Source organism: Miniopterus schreibersii (genome assembly GCF_964146895.1).
Source record: "Miniopterus schreibersii genome assembly, chromosome: 4".
In the NCBI taxonomy this organism is placed as follows: Eukaryota; Metazoa; Chordata; class Mammalia; order Chiroptera; family Miniopteridae; genus Miniopterus; species Miniopterus schreibersii.
The window spans coordinates 73341705-73358522 of record NC_138105.1 but is presented as its reverse complement, the minus strand read 5'-3'; the positions used below and the strand labels follow the sequence as shown (position 1 = coordinate 73358522).

General features: G+C 51.8%; 1 protein-coding gene and 1 pseudogene across 2 annotated transcripts; both read left to right on the top strand.

The window, feature by feature from the left end:
* The first annotated feature begins 852 nt into the window (after window positions 1–852).
* On the top strand, window positions 853–12177 carry PLVAP (plasmalemma vesicle associated protein). Its single transcript, XM_081134397.1, has 6 exons — window positions 853–1419; window positions 4535–4631; window positions 4731–5440; window positions 7385–7442; window positions 7545–7628; window positions 12089–12177. The coding sequence occupies exons 1-5, from the start codon at window positions 1051–1053 to the stop codon at window positions 7625–7627; spliced, it is 1317 nt and encodes a 438-aa protein (XP_080990523.1). The 5' UTR covers window positions 853–1050; the 3' UTR covers window position 7628; window positions 12089–12177.
* Window positions 12178–16185: 4008 nt separating this feature from the next.
* LOC308555800 (large ribosomal subunit protein uL22 pseudogene) lies at window positions 16186–16763 on the top strand (annotated as a pseudogene). The gene has a single exon. The product of its transcript is annotated as a large ribosomal subunit protein uL22 pseudogene (transcript).
* Window positions 16764–16818: the final 55 nt, after the last annotated feature.

Sequence of the window (16818 nt, the reverse complement as noted above, 5' to 3'; positions counted from 1 at the left end):
ACCCAGCATAGAGGGTTTCCCTGGAACTCCTGGTTCTGGGGTGACAGGCAGGAGGGCACACCCAGAACCCTTTGCTCCTTGGTTCCAAAATCTCCTGCATGCCCACCTGGGGGTGACTGCAATGAGGATCAGCTCCCACCTATCTGGCACTTTCTATTCACCACCTCACGGAGCCCCAAAATAGTGCTTCCAGCAGGAAATGATAGTAATGATAACAACAGCTTCCCCACATAGCCCTGTGGGGCATCATACATACCCCATCTCACAGAGGGGGAAGCCGAGGCACAGAAAGGAGAAGCCCTTCCCATGAGCTCACTAGAGCCAAGCAGGCTCTCCCTGGCTCCAAGTTCATTGCTGAGTGTGCTGCAACTCCCAGAGCACTTATTAAGCACCTGTGTGAGCCGGGATTGGGTGGGATAACAACTTGGGGAGTCCATGCCACCACTATCCACAGCCCTCCGTGAACTAAGCACTCTGCACAATTTAGCTCATTTAACTGACACTGCCCTTGAGGTGGGCACACATCCGTAGTCAGCCTGCTGGAAGGTGAACTGACAGCTTAAGACCCAGGGGTCCCTTCTCCTCCCTATGCCTCAGTTTTCTCCTCCCCAGGGTGGAGACAATGACCTGAGCTAACATGCTTTAAGTGCTGAGAACAGCGCCTGGCACAGAGCAGGAGCAGGTGGAGAAACTGAGGCTCAGAGAGAGCGAGGAAGCCCAGTCAGCCAGCTGGTGCCCAACCCAATGTTAATCAGAAAGGCCAGCTGACCTTGGTCCCAGCAGGGCCCTGCCCTGCCCCGCCCCACCGCCTTACCCCTACCCCACCCCAACCCCCTGCCCCGCCTTCCCTTCACAGCCTGGGTTGGAGTGTTGAGATAACCCACCACCCCCTGTTTCCTCCAGGCCAGGAAGGAGCCAGGCAGAGGAAGTATTAAGAAGAGTAATATAAACACTCCCCCCTGTGGGCGGCAGGGTCCAGAAAGGGCACAGCCACCACCCAGAGCAGACCAGTGAGCTGAGCAGCACCAGTGCACCGGGCGACCTGGGGAGATGGGCCTGGCCACGGAGCACGGCGGGGCCTACTCGCGGGCAGGGGGCAGCCCTCGCGGCTGCTGGTATTACCTGCGCTACTTCTTCTTCTTTGTCTCAGTCATCCAGTTCCTCATCATCCTGGGCCTGGTCCTCTTCATGGTCTACGGCAACGTGCACGTGAGCACGGAGTCCAACCTGCAGGACACCAAGCGCCGCGCTGAGGACCTGTACAGCCAGGTCATGGGGCTCACGGTCAGCCAGGCCAACCTGTCCAAGGAGCTCAACCTCACCACCCGTGCCAAGAATACCATCATGCAGATGCTGCTGAACGCCCGCCGAGACCTGGACCTGATCAATGCCAGCTTCCGCCAGTGCCAGGCTGAACGGGTAAGGCCAAGGGCCCAACGCTGGCCCTGGTGACCCCAGGAAAGTCAGTTCACCTCTCTGAGCTTCAGTTTCCCCATCCATGAGATGGGAGTCACAGACCCTACATTTTGCGTGAGGAGCCCTAGTAGATCAGCAATGCGTATTTTGTTTGTATAAGTATATCCCTTGCGATATTTTGGATATATTTATACTAAAAAATTAAAATATTCACCCTGGCTGGTTTGGCTCACTGGTTAGAGGGTCAGTCCATGGACCAAAGTGTTGAGGGCTCGATTCCTGGTCAAGGGCATGTTCCTCCATTGCAGGTTTCCTGGACTGGTCCGGGTGCATGTGGGAGGCAACTAATCAAAGTGTCTCTCTCGTGTTGATATATCTCTCCCTCTCCTCCCTCCCTTCTACTCTCTCTAGAAATCAATGGAAAAAATACCCTCAGTTGAGGATTTAAAAAAAAAAAATTTCTTTTAAGTATTTGTTTTCTATCCAGAATTCAAGTTTAACTGAACCTCAACCCTGGGCCCATGACTTAATATGCATAAAGCACCCAGAACACGCCAGCTGCAAATAAGAACTGACTAAATAAAACCCCAGAAAGTTAGGTTCTGGCTTAGTAATAAGTATCGATGGCTTCTATTTGCCTTATGCTGGTGTCCGCTTCAGAAATATTATCTCATCATTGAAGCCAAGAGGTAGAGAGGAATTATCAACCCTTTGCAGATGGGGAAATGGAGGCTTGAGAAGGCGGCTTTCCCGGGGGAGCAGAAGCAGGTGGCTCCCAGGAGAAAGTCACAGCAGCACACGTTGGTCTCATGGAGACTTCACCCCCTTGCACTCATGTTAACCTCATTGGGCAATTTGCCTATGTTTCCTCACACACACACCACACACACACTCTATCTGTGGAGGCCTTGGTACCAGAGACACTGAGGAGGGGTCCTCCTCAGGCCTGGCTGGGGTTGGGAGAGAGGCTGGGTGGGGGCAGCCTTGATTTTTCCCAGGAAGGGTCCTGGCTGGCTGGGGTGGGAGGCAGGGGCAGGGGGGAGAATAAGCCTCTACTGGATTCTCAGACCACCCAACCCTCATTGGACAGAAAGGCCTCCCCCATATCCGCTCCAGGAAGGACCATGTCTTTGCTTCTTGGACCCCACAGCAGGGCATTTCTCCTTTAGACTCCCAAAAAGGAGCAGGTCCCCCTCAGGCCCCCAGAGCAGAGAGGGTCTCCCCTCAGACCCCCAAAATGGGGGAGTCTCCCCACAGCCCCCAGGGATGTATGGGTCTCCATCTGACTTCAGAATGGGGGCAGGTCCCTTCTCAGACTCCAGAGCAGGGCGGGTCCCCCTTCAGATCCTCAGAATGGGATTTATCCTCTCTCAGACTCCCAGGGCAAGGCTGTGTACCCCCTCCCCTGGCTGGAGTGGGTCCCCTCAGATGTCTCACTTCCTGGGAATTAGCCAATTCCGATCATCCAGGACACACACTGCCATCCAGCCCAGGAGCAATCACACTTATCCCAGAATCCTGACTCCCTGTTAGAGAAGACTAAAAATCTAAGAATCTAGATCTTCACAACCTTAAAATTGGAAAATCGTGCTTTTTTCCCCCCTTTGAGTTGACAAATTCCTCTGGGCTTGAACCCCTCAGGGTTTTCTCTTAAGGGGATCCTGGATCCCATGCCCGCCCCCTAGGAAGGGGGTGCCAATGGCTGTGGGGTAGCCCCTGGACCCACCCCAGCCCCCGCTCCAACAGCCCCAGTGTCTGATGGTAGTGGATATGAATCTTGGTCTTTCCCCAATTTGGCAGTGCTAAGAAACATGATTTTTCTTAAATTTTCTGCAAATGCAACTGCATTTCTGGCCCTGAGACCCTGGAAGAGAAAGGAAAATTGAACTCGGTGATTTTTTTAGGGTCTGCCCCACCACTACCCATGTCAAGGCACCAGGACCCTGACCAGGATATGGTCAGTCATCCTGGGACCCCTTTTGACACTTGCTCTAACTGGAAGATACCTCTTTCTCACTTTATGTTTGGATTCAACTCACTTTGTCTCCACCTGCCTCCCTTCCCCTTCTATGGCTGAGGCTTTTGAAAGCAGAAGTCACTGGAACTTCCCGAACTGTTTCTGTGCTCCCCCTAACCCCAGGGCATTAGCACAGGCCCAGCTTCTTAAGGACAAGAAGTAAGGACAAGAAATGACAGAAAGACAAACCCCCTGCACTCTTCATATCTTTGTTATATTTCTGCGAAGGGTTTTGTTTCAAAGTTTGGAAGTCATAGCCTTTGTTGGATTGTAAAAACTTCATTCACATGCCATAAAATTGACCCACTTATTATTATTTTTAATCCTCACCTAAGGATATTTTTTCTATTGCTTTTCACAGAGAGTGGAGGGGGGGGAAGAGAGAGAGAGAGAGAGGGAGAGAGAAACATTGATGTGAGGGAGACACATCAACTCGTTGCCTCCTGCACTCGCTCTGACCAGGGCCCAGGATCGAGCCTGCAACTGAGGTATGTGCTCTTGGCTGGAATCGAACCCAGGACCCTTCAGTCCGCGGGCTGACTCTCCAACCACTGAGCCAAACTGGTTAGGGCTAATTCACCCATTTAAAGTGTACAGTTCAGTGATTTTCAAAGTACATTCACAGAGTTGTGCAGCTGTCATCACAAATAATTTTAGAATATTTTTCATCACCCTAAAAGGAAACCCCGTCCCCATTAGCAGGCACTCCACATTCCTCCCTCCCCCCGCCCGTGGGAACCATGAATCTGCTTCCTGTTTCTTATGGATTTGCTTATTCTAGACATTTTATCTATATAGAACCAGACACTGTGTGGCCTTTTGTGACTGACTTCTGTCACTCAGCATCATGTTTTCAAGATTTATCCACATTGTAGTGTGTGTCAGTGCCTCCATACTTTTTATTGCCAAATTGTATTAATTGTAACGACTTTTGAAGATCAGACCAGCTTTCCCTATAAAGGAGCCAGGCCCTCATGAACTGGGCCAAACTAGGCCACCTGGGCGCTGGATCTGGAGCCCCAGCCCTGAGAGTCTGAGCAGCCCCAAGGTCAGGGGGCCCATAGGCCCCTCTGAGCTCTGTCCTGTGTCTCACCCGAGCAGGTGGTCTACATGAACAACCAGAGGTATATGGCCGCGATTATTCTGAGTGAGAAGCAATGCCAAGAACACCTCAAGGGGACCAACAAGAGCTGCAACGGTGAGTGATCTGGGCAGCGGGGAGCCAGGGTGGTGGCCTCCCCATCCAGTTCCTTGGCAGCCCCCAGCGTTCCTGAGTCCTATCATCCTGTACCTGTAGACTTGTCCTTCATGCTGACCCAGAAGGCCAAGATGCTAGAGGGGGAGCTGGCCAAGGAGAAGGCTATGTGCACCAAAGACAAGGAGGGTCTACAGTTGAGCAAGCGGGTGGTGGAAGAGCAGCTGGCTGAATGCACCAAGGCCCGGGAGCAGCAGCGGCAGGAGCGACAGCTGGCCGAGAGTCAGCTGCAGAAGGTGCAGGACCTCTGCTTTTCACTGAACAAGGACAAGGTTGAGATGGACCTGCACAACCTCTGGCGGGACTCCATTATCCCACGTACCCTCGAAACAATGAGCTACGGCCCATACCATTTCGGCTCAGAACTGGCCTCCATCCGGAGAGCCTGTGACCACCTGCCTACCCTCATGAACACCAAGGTGGAGGAGCTGGCCCAGAGCCTGCGGGCTGGCATCAAGAGTGTGGCCCGTGAGAACTCGGACCTCCAACGCCAGAAGCTGGAGGCCGAGCAGGGCCTGCGGGCCAGTCAGGAGGCCAAGGAGAAGTTGGAGAGGGAAGCCCAGGCCCGGGAGGCCAAGCTCCAGGCGGAGTGTGCCAGGCAGACCCAGCTGGTGCTGGAGGAGAAGGCGGCCCTGCGGAAGGAGCGAGACAACCTGGCAAAGGAACTGGAGGAGAAGAAGCGGGAGGCCGAGCAGCTCAAGATACAGGTGGCTGTCAGCAACTCGGCCCTGGACACCTGCATAAAAGCCAAGGTGGGCTGGTAACCCTGGATTCAGATGGCATTGAGGTTGGATCTAGAGACCAAATTAGTGGTGATGTTAAACTTCGTTTTGAGGTCTGTTTGAGTTTGGGTTATTTAGGACTCGCTTGAGAGTTTCATTGACATTAGGATAGGGGCCAAGTTTAAATTGGGATCAACATTAAGGAGGAGTGTAGGGTTAAGGCTGGAGTTGGAGGTTAGGTGGCTGTAGGGTCCAGGGTTGAGTGAGGGGCAAATCTAGAATATCAGTTGCTTTGTGATCAGGCTGAGTTGAGGCATTGAGGCTGGACTTAGAATTTAGGGTAGGGTCACACATATGTGGTTGTTGAGTCTAGAGTTGGTTTAAGGATTATGGTTATGTATTCATGTAGGATTTTATTGGCCTTAGGATTGGGGTGGAGTTTGAAATTGGGAATGACTGAGAAAGGGTTAAGGATTGGGGTTGAGTTTAGGGCATTGGGATGGGCCTCAAAATTAGTTTGGGGTGAAGATTAGGGATTCATTGAGGGTTGGTGTCAGGGTTGAGAATTGTTTGAGTTGAATTGAAGGGTCAGGGGCAATGGGTTATGGTTGTGAGTGACACTGGGGCTATAGTGAGGGTTAAGGCAGGTCTAGAGAAAGGCTTGACATGTTAAATTTGGTTCTAGAGTTGGGTCAAGGTGAGTTCTTGGTGACTGCCATATCTAGAGTTGGTTTAGGTTAAGGTTAGGGCTCCATCTCATTAGTCTTAGATCTGGAATTGAGTTTGGAGTTTAGACCATAAGGAAAGGTTTAAAAGTTGGGTCAGGAGTTGTATGCAAGGCAGCTGTTGAGTCTAGGGTTGGATGAGGAGTGAATCTAGTATGTCAGTGGCTTTGGGATGGGTTGAGGTACTGAAGTTGGAGTTGAGGCCCAGGTGGGTATAGGTGGCTGGTGGGCCTAGAGATGATTAGAAGTTTGGGGCCAAGAGTGGATTTAGGATTTCATGGACATTAGAAGGGGCAGGGATTGGCACTGAACATGGGTTAGGGGTTGAAGCTGGGTTGGGTTTAGGATGGCTGGTAGGGAGTTGAGTTGTGCTGGCATTGGAATATATTTGAGGTGAAGGATTAGGTGACCCTGGGTTAGGATGGGGATACATTGGGGTTGGGGTGAGGCTCAAAGCTGGATCTAGAGTAGAAGCTGTGTGGGTGCTAATCATGGGGTGGGGCTGGGGTGGGGTTCTGTTTCAGGTAGAGGCTGGGCATCTAAGGTTGAGTTGGAGTTGACTGTTATCTTGGGAAGGTGTTTGTAGGTGTCCATGGTAGATCCTGGGGCTGGGGGAACTGGGTTGGGGATTGGATTTTTCATAGTGGCTGGGTCTAGGTGATGGGTTGGGGTCAGAGTTAGATCTAAAGTTACAGCAGATTAAATTTGTCATTGGGATTGGGTTTAAGTTGGATTTGATTCTAAGGAAGGCTCCATTTTCATGTTGGGATCGGATTTTAGGTAACTAAGTTCAGAACTGGTTTTGGATTTCAGGTTTGGAAGGATTGGCTTAAGGTTGCTCAAGGCATGGCATTGAGAATTGGGGTTGAGTGGTTTACAGAGTGGGTTGACTTCAGTCTAGGGGGGTAGGGTTGGGTGGATGGACTCAGTTGGGGTCATAGATTGGGGTCAGGTTGGTACTGTGGCTGTAATGGAGACTGAAGCAGGCCAGCCCTGCACAGTGGGGTCTCTGTGGAGCTGCCAAGCAAAGCCAGTCCCTGGAGTCCCCAATCATTTGAGGGCAAGTGGGCACAGGTGATGATTATACATCTATTGGCATATGTGTCCTCCATGAGTACCTGTCCATTTCTCCACCCTGGAAGGACCTCAGAGCCAGGTCTCCAAGGGCATGGAGGGGCAGGAATCTCCTTGGCACTCTGATTCAGGGGTCCCAACTTCTGCTAACTTCCCTCTCTCCTTCTTCTCACAGTCACAGCCGATGTCTGTGCCAAGACCTGCTGGCTCTGCCCTCAACCCCCCACCCATCGGTGAGTGAAGGGAGAGCCAAGAAGGGGGGCTGCCACCTATCCCTAGCCCAGGGAAGGGGGCTACTAAGGCAATAGGTTGGGTGTAATCCCCTCTCTTGGCAGACCCAGCTAGCCTGGAGGAATTCAAGAAGAGGATCCTGGAGTCCCAGCGGCCTTTTGCAGGCAATGCAGCCCCATCCAAGTGAGGTACTGGGCAGGTTGAGATGTTCAGTCTCAGTGCTTTGGTCTCAGGACTAGGGGTGGAGGGAGGCTCATCTCACACTTACTGCTTCCTTGAGTGCCTGCTGTGTACGAGGCCCTATTCTGGGCCTTGAGGACACAGCAATGACCAAGATGCATGCTGTTCTATTCACAAAACTCCCTGAGGAGTGGGCAGAAGAGACAGTGATAGAGCCATGATAAGAACAGTGACCAAGAGCCTGTAAGTTTTAGGTGCTTAGTGTGAGCTTGGCACAGTTCTAAGCATTGCACTATTAACTCATTCAACCTGTCAGTTGGTGAGTTACTGTTATTCACACTTTCTGGATGAAGAATGAGGCACAGAGAGGGTAGCGGCATGCTCCAGGTAACACAGCAAGAGAGGAGTAAGCTGAGACTTGAACCCAGACAAGGGAGAGCCTTGGTGAGCAGGGCACCTTTGAGCTGGAGGATGGGCAGAAGCAGCCTGGGGAGGGCAGTGCTCCAGGCCACATCAACAGCCAGGGCAAAGGCCCAGTGGTCAGGACTTGGGTGAGGGAGGGTGGCTGGAGTGGAGGAAGGGAAGGAGGGAGAGCATCTGAGAGTGACCATGGCCTCTCAATCCACCCCTCACTTTCTACTTCTACAAAAATGGGGGCCTCCGAAATCAAGGGCATGGAAATGCTTTGCCAGCTGTAAAGTGCTGTCCACCAATGGCTGGAGCAAGGGGCTTGGGGCCTCAGTGGGGAAACTCAAAGGCGCTTGGCACATTCTCAGGTCATGGCTCCATGCCTCTGCCCCCCTTGCCACCTCCCGGGACTTGGTTATCCATCCAATGACATCCGGTACATCATGGGGAAGGTGACTCAGGCCGCAACCCCAAGAACACCCTGTGCATACTCCCTCTTCAGTAACACACTGCTGGCCTAGGACCCAGGAATTGGCAGTCCCATTTGCAGTTTAGGACCTGAGGTCCAGGGAGGCACCCAAGATTTTAAGTCACATCCTTCTCACCCCAAAGCCTGTGGCTTCCTTCAATTGATTCGTGCCACCAGACTATTTTCTGCCTAGGTCTATTTTAGCGTCAGGGTGCTAAATGCAGGCCTTGGCCCAGACTTCCAGAGATCTGCCGTCAACAAATCAGGGTTCTCTACATGTGCCTCCATCTCCACTACACCTCTTCTTACACACCCTCTCTGCCTCCGAGGGGAGCTCACGCCTTTAAGAACTGGCCCCCTCACTCTGGAAGGCTCTTCCTGGGCAAAATTCCTCAGCCTCAGGCAGCCTGCAGAGAGGGAAACAAGAGGGTAGGGAGAAGCCCCTGCTCTGAGCAAACTGTTTTCCTTTCTCCATCTTGGCCTGGAGCCATCATGGCAAGGAAGGAGGTTCTATTATTATCCCCATTTCTCAGAGAGGGAACTGAGGCCCCAGGGAAGTGACCAGCCCAGGGCCATGCGTCAGCAAATCAGGGCCAGAGCCAGGGCTGTCTCTGTCCCAGCCGAGAACAGGGAAGCTCTTGACATTGTTTACCCCAAATGACGTCCCCCTGAAGAGAAAACAATGTGCTCTTAAGCCTGGACAGCCCCCCCTCCTCCCCGCTTCACTCGGCAGGGTTGCAGGAAGGGCCTCTGGCTCGCTGGGCTTCAGCCTTAACTATCCTTCCCTTGAGAACCGTGCCAGGGATAAGCAGGCCAGGGCCATCAGCCCTGGGTTCAAGTCCCAGCTGGGCCAGCCATTCAGTGGGAAACCGCAGGCGAGTCTGGCCAGAGAATCCTAACATCCAAATTTTCAATGCACCCAATCAGGGCCGAGGTCTGAGGTCCTGCATCAAATCAGCCACCCCGTGATCTGGGAGTTTATTTCCTTTCCACTTTTATTCCTCTGCACTTTGAGAAAGTTTCCACTGGTGCTAACTTGCCCTAAGGCCTCCCACACATGTGCTGCTCTCCCATGTTCACAGAGCAAAGGCAGACCCAGGGCCCAGCATTACCAGGACTTGAGCACAAGGTCTTGCTTCTTTTTAAAAAAAAATTTTTTTTAAATTGATTTAGAAAGGGTGAAGGAGAGAGAGAGAATCCTTGATGTGAGAAACATTGATCAGCTGCCTTCTGCATGTCCTATACTAGGGATCCAACCCACAACCCAGGCATGTGCCCCGACCCCGGTAATTGAACCGGCGACCTTCTGGTGCATGTGAACACACTCAACCAACTGAGCCACACCAGCCAGGGCAAGGTCTTGCTTTTAATTGCACTTTTTTTCTTTTTTGTTAATCCTCATCAAAGGACATTTTTTCCATTGATTTAAAAAAAAAAAAAATCTATTAATTTCAGAGCGAGGAAGGGAGAGGGAGAGAGAGAGATAGAAACATCAATGATGAGAAAGTCATCAATCGGCTGCCTCCTGCACGCCCCCAACTGGGGATCAAGCCCGCAACCCGGGCATGTGCCCTGACCCGGAATCGAACTGCAATCTCCTGGATCCTAGGTGGATGCTCAACCGCTGAGCCACGCCCGGCCGGGCTTCCATTGAGTTTGAGAAAGTGGAAGTGTGGGGAGAGAGAGAGAGAGAGAGACATCGATTGGTTGCCTCCCACACATGCCTTGACAGGGGCCAGGGATTGAACCTGCAACAAAGGTTCAATGCCTTTTTCCAGATTTGAACCCAGGACCCTCTAGTCTGTGGGCTGATGCTCCAACCACTGAGCCAAACCGCCCAGGCCAATTTAATTAATTTTTAAAAACATAATTGAGATAAAGACAAATTTTAATTAAATATTGGTTTAGGGACTATGTGGCTGGACACAGAAAAGTCAGGATGTGGAAGGTTGAAGATGGGAATTGCACCCTGTCTCTGAGCCAGGCACACAGCAAGCATTGCTCAAGTTTGTTGCTATCACAGTTATGACTTGTTTGTTCATTCAACCCATATTTCTTGAGCCACAGCTGGGTGCCCAGGACACAGGGAGGAGTAAGGTACAGAAACTCATGCCCTGTGGAGTTCACAGTCTTGTGGGGAGACAGAGAATAAACCAGACGAATGAGTCATTATATGGCCCCTTGGTGATGGGCAAGACAGAAAAGGGATGAGGAAGTGTGGGAAAGTTAGAATTTTCCACAGGGGGCCAGGGCAGGCTTCCCTGAGGAGGTGACATTTGAGCAGAGAACTAAGGGAGGTGAGGGGGAGCCATGGGAGGGAGGACATTGCTGGGAAGTGTGTACCAGGCAGACAGCACAGTCTATGCAAAGGCCCTGAGACAGAACCATGCCTGGTGAGTTTGAGCGAGGAGGCTGATATGGCTGGAGCCTAATGATTGGAGAGGGAGAGGAGTTGAGACCAAAGAGGTGACAAAGGGACAGATCAGGCAGGGCTTTGTGGCTGTGGTAAGGAAACTGGGAGCCTTGGGGTGGGCTGTCAGCAGAGGAGGATGTGACCTGACTCGGGTGTTGGCGCCCTCTGGTCATAGTTGGGGATGAAAGTGGGAGCCAGGGATCAGTGTTAAGGTGACTGCATTGGTTCAGGTCAGCAGTGGGAGCTTAGGACCCTCAGTCTGTGAAAAACGGCAAAGGGTGACCCACCCTGGTGGGCAGGAGTGAGTGAAGCGTGTGTCAGAGGCTGGAGACGGGGAGGGTGGACCAGAGCCAGCCAAAGAACGTGAGGCTAGGGCCCCAGGGAAGAGCCAGGGAAGGAAGGGAGGGGGCCAGCGGAAGCAGGACTTGGCTGTGGCCCCCTCCTCCCCCACCAGGAAATAGCGTCTGCGCCAACCCCTGACCCCTCACGAGAACCTCTGCCAGGACAAGGAGGGGGAAGGGCATTCTCCACAGCAGCTGGATGACTCCTGCAACGGGTGGGGGCAGGGGGAGTGGAAGCAAGGCAATAATAGTTCTTGGAGTTTGGGGGAACTGTGGCAGGATTTGAGTTCTTGAAGGGGAGGTCTGGTGGAGAATAGTGGGTGGAACCTTGAATTCCAGACCAAGAGGATCTGGCTTTGTCCTGAGGAGACGGGGGCGGGGGTGGAGAGCATGTGAGTAGGGGCAAGCTCTTTAGAAAAACCCTCCTGTGAATGAATGTGTGTGTGTGTGTGTGTGTGCGCGCGCGCGCGCGCGGGGGGTGGGGGGTGGGGGGGGTGGGGGGGGTGGGGGGGGTGGGCAGGGGCTTTAGGGCAAACTCCTAGGATCCCCAGGGCCTTAGGGAGTAAAGGTGAGAGGCAGACAGACTGCGGCAGAGGCCTGGAGGTGGCCTCTCTAAACCTCTGACTTTTCTTCTGTAATAATGAGGAGGCAGATATCTCAGTCTCACCATCCCAAAGAAGTTCAACAAGTAGGAATCTATGGGGGAGTTTGAGCCCTGAAAGCCAAGGAGTTCTTGGTAGCAACAAGGGGCTGGGGTAGGAGGAAGCAGCCCCCTGCAATGTTTGTCCTTCTAACAGTCTGATCCACTGCTGTATTCCCATCTCCTTTCTGCCCTAGTGTCTGAGAAAGCTCCAGGCCCTGGGGACCAAGGGTGGTCCCAACTGGCCTGTCTGCAGACCTGTGGCAGCAAGATGACCACAGCGTGGGATGCAGCCAGGCAATCCCTGGGCAAACGCACCACAGCGGGCGCCCTCGGCCTGCTCCCTCTGCTCGTCCTCACACCCCACCCAGAACCCCTAATACTCTCACAGCCCCATACCTGCACCACAATCCCTCACCCACAGCTGCCACAATAACATCCCACAGACATGGCAATGATGTCATACAGACGGTGACCTGACAGACACTTCTACCAAACCCTGACCCAGTATCACACCCCTCTACACACAGGCCAAGACCCCCACAGCATCCCCTCGCAGCCCTCCCTGTGCCCCTGCCACTCACTCTCCTGATTCCCTTATCTCCCCCGCGCTTCCTCACCCATAGTACTTCAGGCCTGGGGAAGTGAGAACAGGAAGACATTCACCTCCATCCCTGCAAGAGTTTCCAGGCCCTCCTCGCACACCAGGGAAAATGTGGTTCAAGGGCAAACATAGCCCACGGGCCCCCTCATAGCTAGCAGGGGCACTCCTTCACTCCCTCTCCCCCCATACCCAGCCTTGCCTGTGGTCCCTACAAAATGTTAGTGGCACTAAATAAATGTTATCAATCCCTTCAAAGATTCAAGTCATGATTTATGCTTTGAAAAGGCACCACCTGCCTTTGAGCAAGAAAAGACTAGAAAGAAGATAAAAGCTGAGAACCCCAGCCCCAACGACCCTTGGCCAGAAGACCCTTCAACTCAGAATAAACTTGGGGGTATACCACCTTCCCCCAAGGTCTGGGCCTCTCCGTGTGGGAAGAGACAACATTGTTGTCAATTTTATGTTTCTTTAAAACAGCAGATAGTTACGAGGCAGTTTCTTACAAAGCAGATTATCCATTTGTAGCCTTCATTTTTCTACATTTGCAAAGATTCCCCCAAGTCTTGACAACAGTGCTCTGCTCAGTTTACCACAGCCTGTCGTGAATTGCAGGAACTCCTCCTTGCCAAAATTATTCCAGGAACAAAATCACAAAAGTCTTAGGCCATTTGTTTTGTTTTGTTGTTTGTGGCAAGATGGGATGTCAGAAAGGACAGCAGTCTGCTTTGGGAGTGTTTCAACTCCATGATCACTAACCTAGCCGGTAGCTGGGGAAAAGCACGTTAAACACAGGGAAATCACACTGTACTCAGGAGACCGAGCAAGTTTAAAAGCCATAATACCTACTGCTGGGGAAGATGTAAAGAAAAGAGCGTTTTCCTACAGGACTGGTAGAAATGAAAATCTCACCATAGCTCCTCTGGAAATTAGTTTGGTGATATTTAATAAAAGCAAAAATACACCAACCCTTTGACTCAGTCACCCCATTCCTGGGGCCTTATCCCTGAAACATAAAAACTCCAGGAGGGGAAAAAAGCGCAAATGGCCACAGACGGAAAAACAACCTAAAAATTGTGATCTAGAATCTCAGCTTGTACCCCCCCCCCCCACCGGACCTTGATTCCCTCCCAGCCCATCCCCTGGGACAGAGAACAGGGAGGGGGGTGAGTCATGAGGAGCCAGGGCTGGCAACACACGCTTAGGGCAGGCAAGTCTGGAAGGACAAAGGAGCGATACTTCCTGGACACGGAAATGCGGGTGAGAGAAGCTGCTGCAGGAAACACTCGGCTGGGGTCCCTGCCAAGTTAGGGCAGGGGGGTTAGCCAAGCCAGGGCGCCCAGACGAACCAGTCTGGAGGCCCCAAGGAAGCGGGGACATCCCTGTGACCACAAGCCTACTGCCTGATCAGCCTGAAGTCCTTTCCAGCTGAGGCCTGCTAGTCCCAGCCCCCATAAGAGTTTGGGTTCTAGAGCCAGACATCCCCGATTCAAATCTTGGCTCAATCCATCTCAGCCTCCATTTTCTCATCTGAGAAATAAATGTGATATAATCATTATAAACTCTCTGGACATTGGGTAAGGGTCTATAACTCTTGGTTGGCCATACCCTCCATGGCCCCTGATTACCCTGGGCACCAAGTCCAGTTCCTCAGCTCTCTTGTGCCCCTCCCCCTTTGCACAATGAACCCTATCCTTCAGCTATCCTGGACATTTAGTTCTCTGACTAGACTGACTCTTTTTAAAAATACATTTTTTATTGATTTTAGAGAGGGGAAGGGAGAGAGAGAGATAGAAACATCAATGATGAGAGAGAATCATGGATAGGCTGCCTTCTACATGCTCCCTACTGGGGATCAAGCCCGCAACCTGGGTGTGTGCCCTGACGGGGAATGGAACCATGACCTCCTGGTTCATGGGTTGACACTTTACACTCAACCACTGAGCCACACCAGCTGGGCTAGACTCATTGACTCTTAATTGTAATTTGTGCTGTGCCCTCTGACAAGAATGCCTTTTCTTGCCTGACACATTCTTTTTCCTCCAAGGCCCACCCTCAGAGGTCCCACCTCCAGGCAGCCCTCCTGGATGACCCAGGTATAGCCCTGACTTCCCCTGGGGCCTCCCCAGCCCATCCCTCACTCTTTCTGACTGATTCTATAGCTCTGACTCACCCAGGCTTGGTGGCTCTCTGGGGAAGGGCAGGGATCGAGTACCAGTTGGGAGTAATTGGCAGACCCCCTCCCTGACTCTATGGTCCAGCCGCTGGGTGAGGTTCTGACTCTTTGGGGATTTCCTGTGACCTCTATGAAAAAAAACCATGGCTGCTTCCCACAAACCACCTCACCCTTCTTGGAAAAAAGGGACTGTAGCCAAGGACCTTGGTCCAGCCCTGTGCCAGGTCCTAGGGGGAGGCAGGCGGGGGCTCAGGCATCCTGCCCCAAGAGCCTCTCCCTCCCCACCTGGACCCTGCTCACACTTCCTGGGAGCCCTCCAGACCTTCCCCATGTTGTCACATCTGGACAACTACCCCCACTGGACCTACATTATTGCTTTTCTTCTCTGAGCATCAGTTGCTTTTCTGCAAAATGGGCGTAATTGTAATACCCATGGACCCGGCTCTCAGAGTAACCCCTTCCATCCAGTAGCTCTTCATTCAGGGGCCATCCCAACTGCTGAATAAGGAAAGAAATCAATAAAAAGTGACATATTTCCATGAAGTCCATGAAGACATGGTATTGGGGAGTACCCTTTAGTTAGTTGGGTGGTGGGAGCCTCCTGAAGATCCTTTCATACCCTTTGCGGGCCCTACACACCTCCCAGCCTCTGTTCATATGTCCCCTGGAATCTGAGATTGTATCTTCAACCACTGGAGGTGATCTTTCTCTGAGTCTGGAAAAGATCCTGACCTTATTTGAGACTCAGTTTTCACTTCTGGCAAGGGAAGTTGACCATTGATAAACTGCCTGGATCCCCGGGACCCTAGCAGGCTGGAGCCCTGGCGGACTGCCGGGCACCTTCTTTGTTAGAGCAAGGCGCCCTCTGCTGGCTTGTCATGACCATAGCAGGTCCCCCATAAGTCCCTGAATCACAGGCCTCACTGTCAGGCCTTCCTCCCCTGGAACTCACCTCCCTCCTCTCTCCCAGACTCACTCTGCTCCACACTGGCCACCTCCCTGTTCCTTGAACATAGGGCAATGTCCCACCTCAGTGCCTGTGCTGTACCCTTTGCCTGGGACACTCTCACAAGCTTCCTCTATTTGGTTTCCTTCTCACCATTCGGATGTCGGCGCATATGTCACCTCTGCTCTGCAGGGCATCCAGCCCACAAATCCCTGACCAGGCCATGTCCCCTCACTGTAAATTCACACAGTAGCCATCACACCTCACTGGAAGGAGCTATATCTCTAACAAGGAGAGGTGATACCTGCTTGCTTCTATCCATGTTCCCAGCACCCTGCAGTCAGCCTGTTGCACAGAAGACCCACAGTAAACTCAAAATAGAGTCAAGCAGACCTATGTGCAAATCCCAAAGCTGGGGACCTCCACCAACCAACTACTACTGAGTCTGTTTCCTGATCTGTAGAACTGTTCACCGCATTGTGTTGTTATGAAGATCCAGTAAAGGGATGTGTACAATTCTAGACTACAGAGGGTAAATACTCACTAAGTGAGTAAATAAACGAATGAATCAATGAAGACTTCTCTTCTTGAAAGAAGCCAGAGGTGCCCTCTAAAAATAGTTCGCTGTTCACTTGACCCAGAAAACCCCACAAAATCATGCAAATCAAGAGGTTCAAATCTTCGTGTTCACTTTAAGAACATTTGTGAAACAGCCCAGGCCATCAAGGGTACGCATATTTGAAAAGCTACCAAGTATCTGAAGGATGTCACTTTACAGAAGCAATGTGTGCCATCCCATCGTTACCATGGTGGAGTTGGTAGGTGTGCCCAGGCAAAACAGTGGCCCAAAAGGACTGCTGAATTTTTGCTGCACATGCTTAAAAACACAGAGAGCAATGCTGAACTTAAGGGTTTAGATGTAGATTCTCTGGTCATTGAGCACATCCAGATGAACAAAGCACCTAAGATGCAACATACAACTTACAGAGCTCATGGGCGGGTTAACCCATACATGAGCTCTCCCTGCCACATTGAGATGATCCTACTGAAAAAGAGCAGGTTGTTCCTAAGCCAGAAGAGGAGGTTGCACAGAAGAAAAAGATATCCCAGGAGAAACTGAAGAAACAAAAACTCATGGCCCAGGAGTAAATTCAACATAAAATAAATACTAATAAAAGTTAAAAAAAAATCAAAAAAAAAAAAA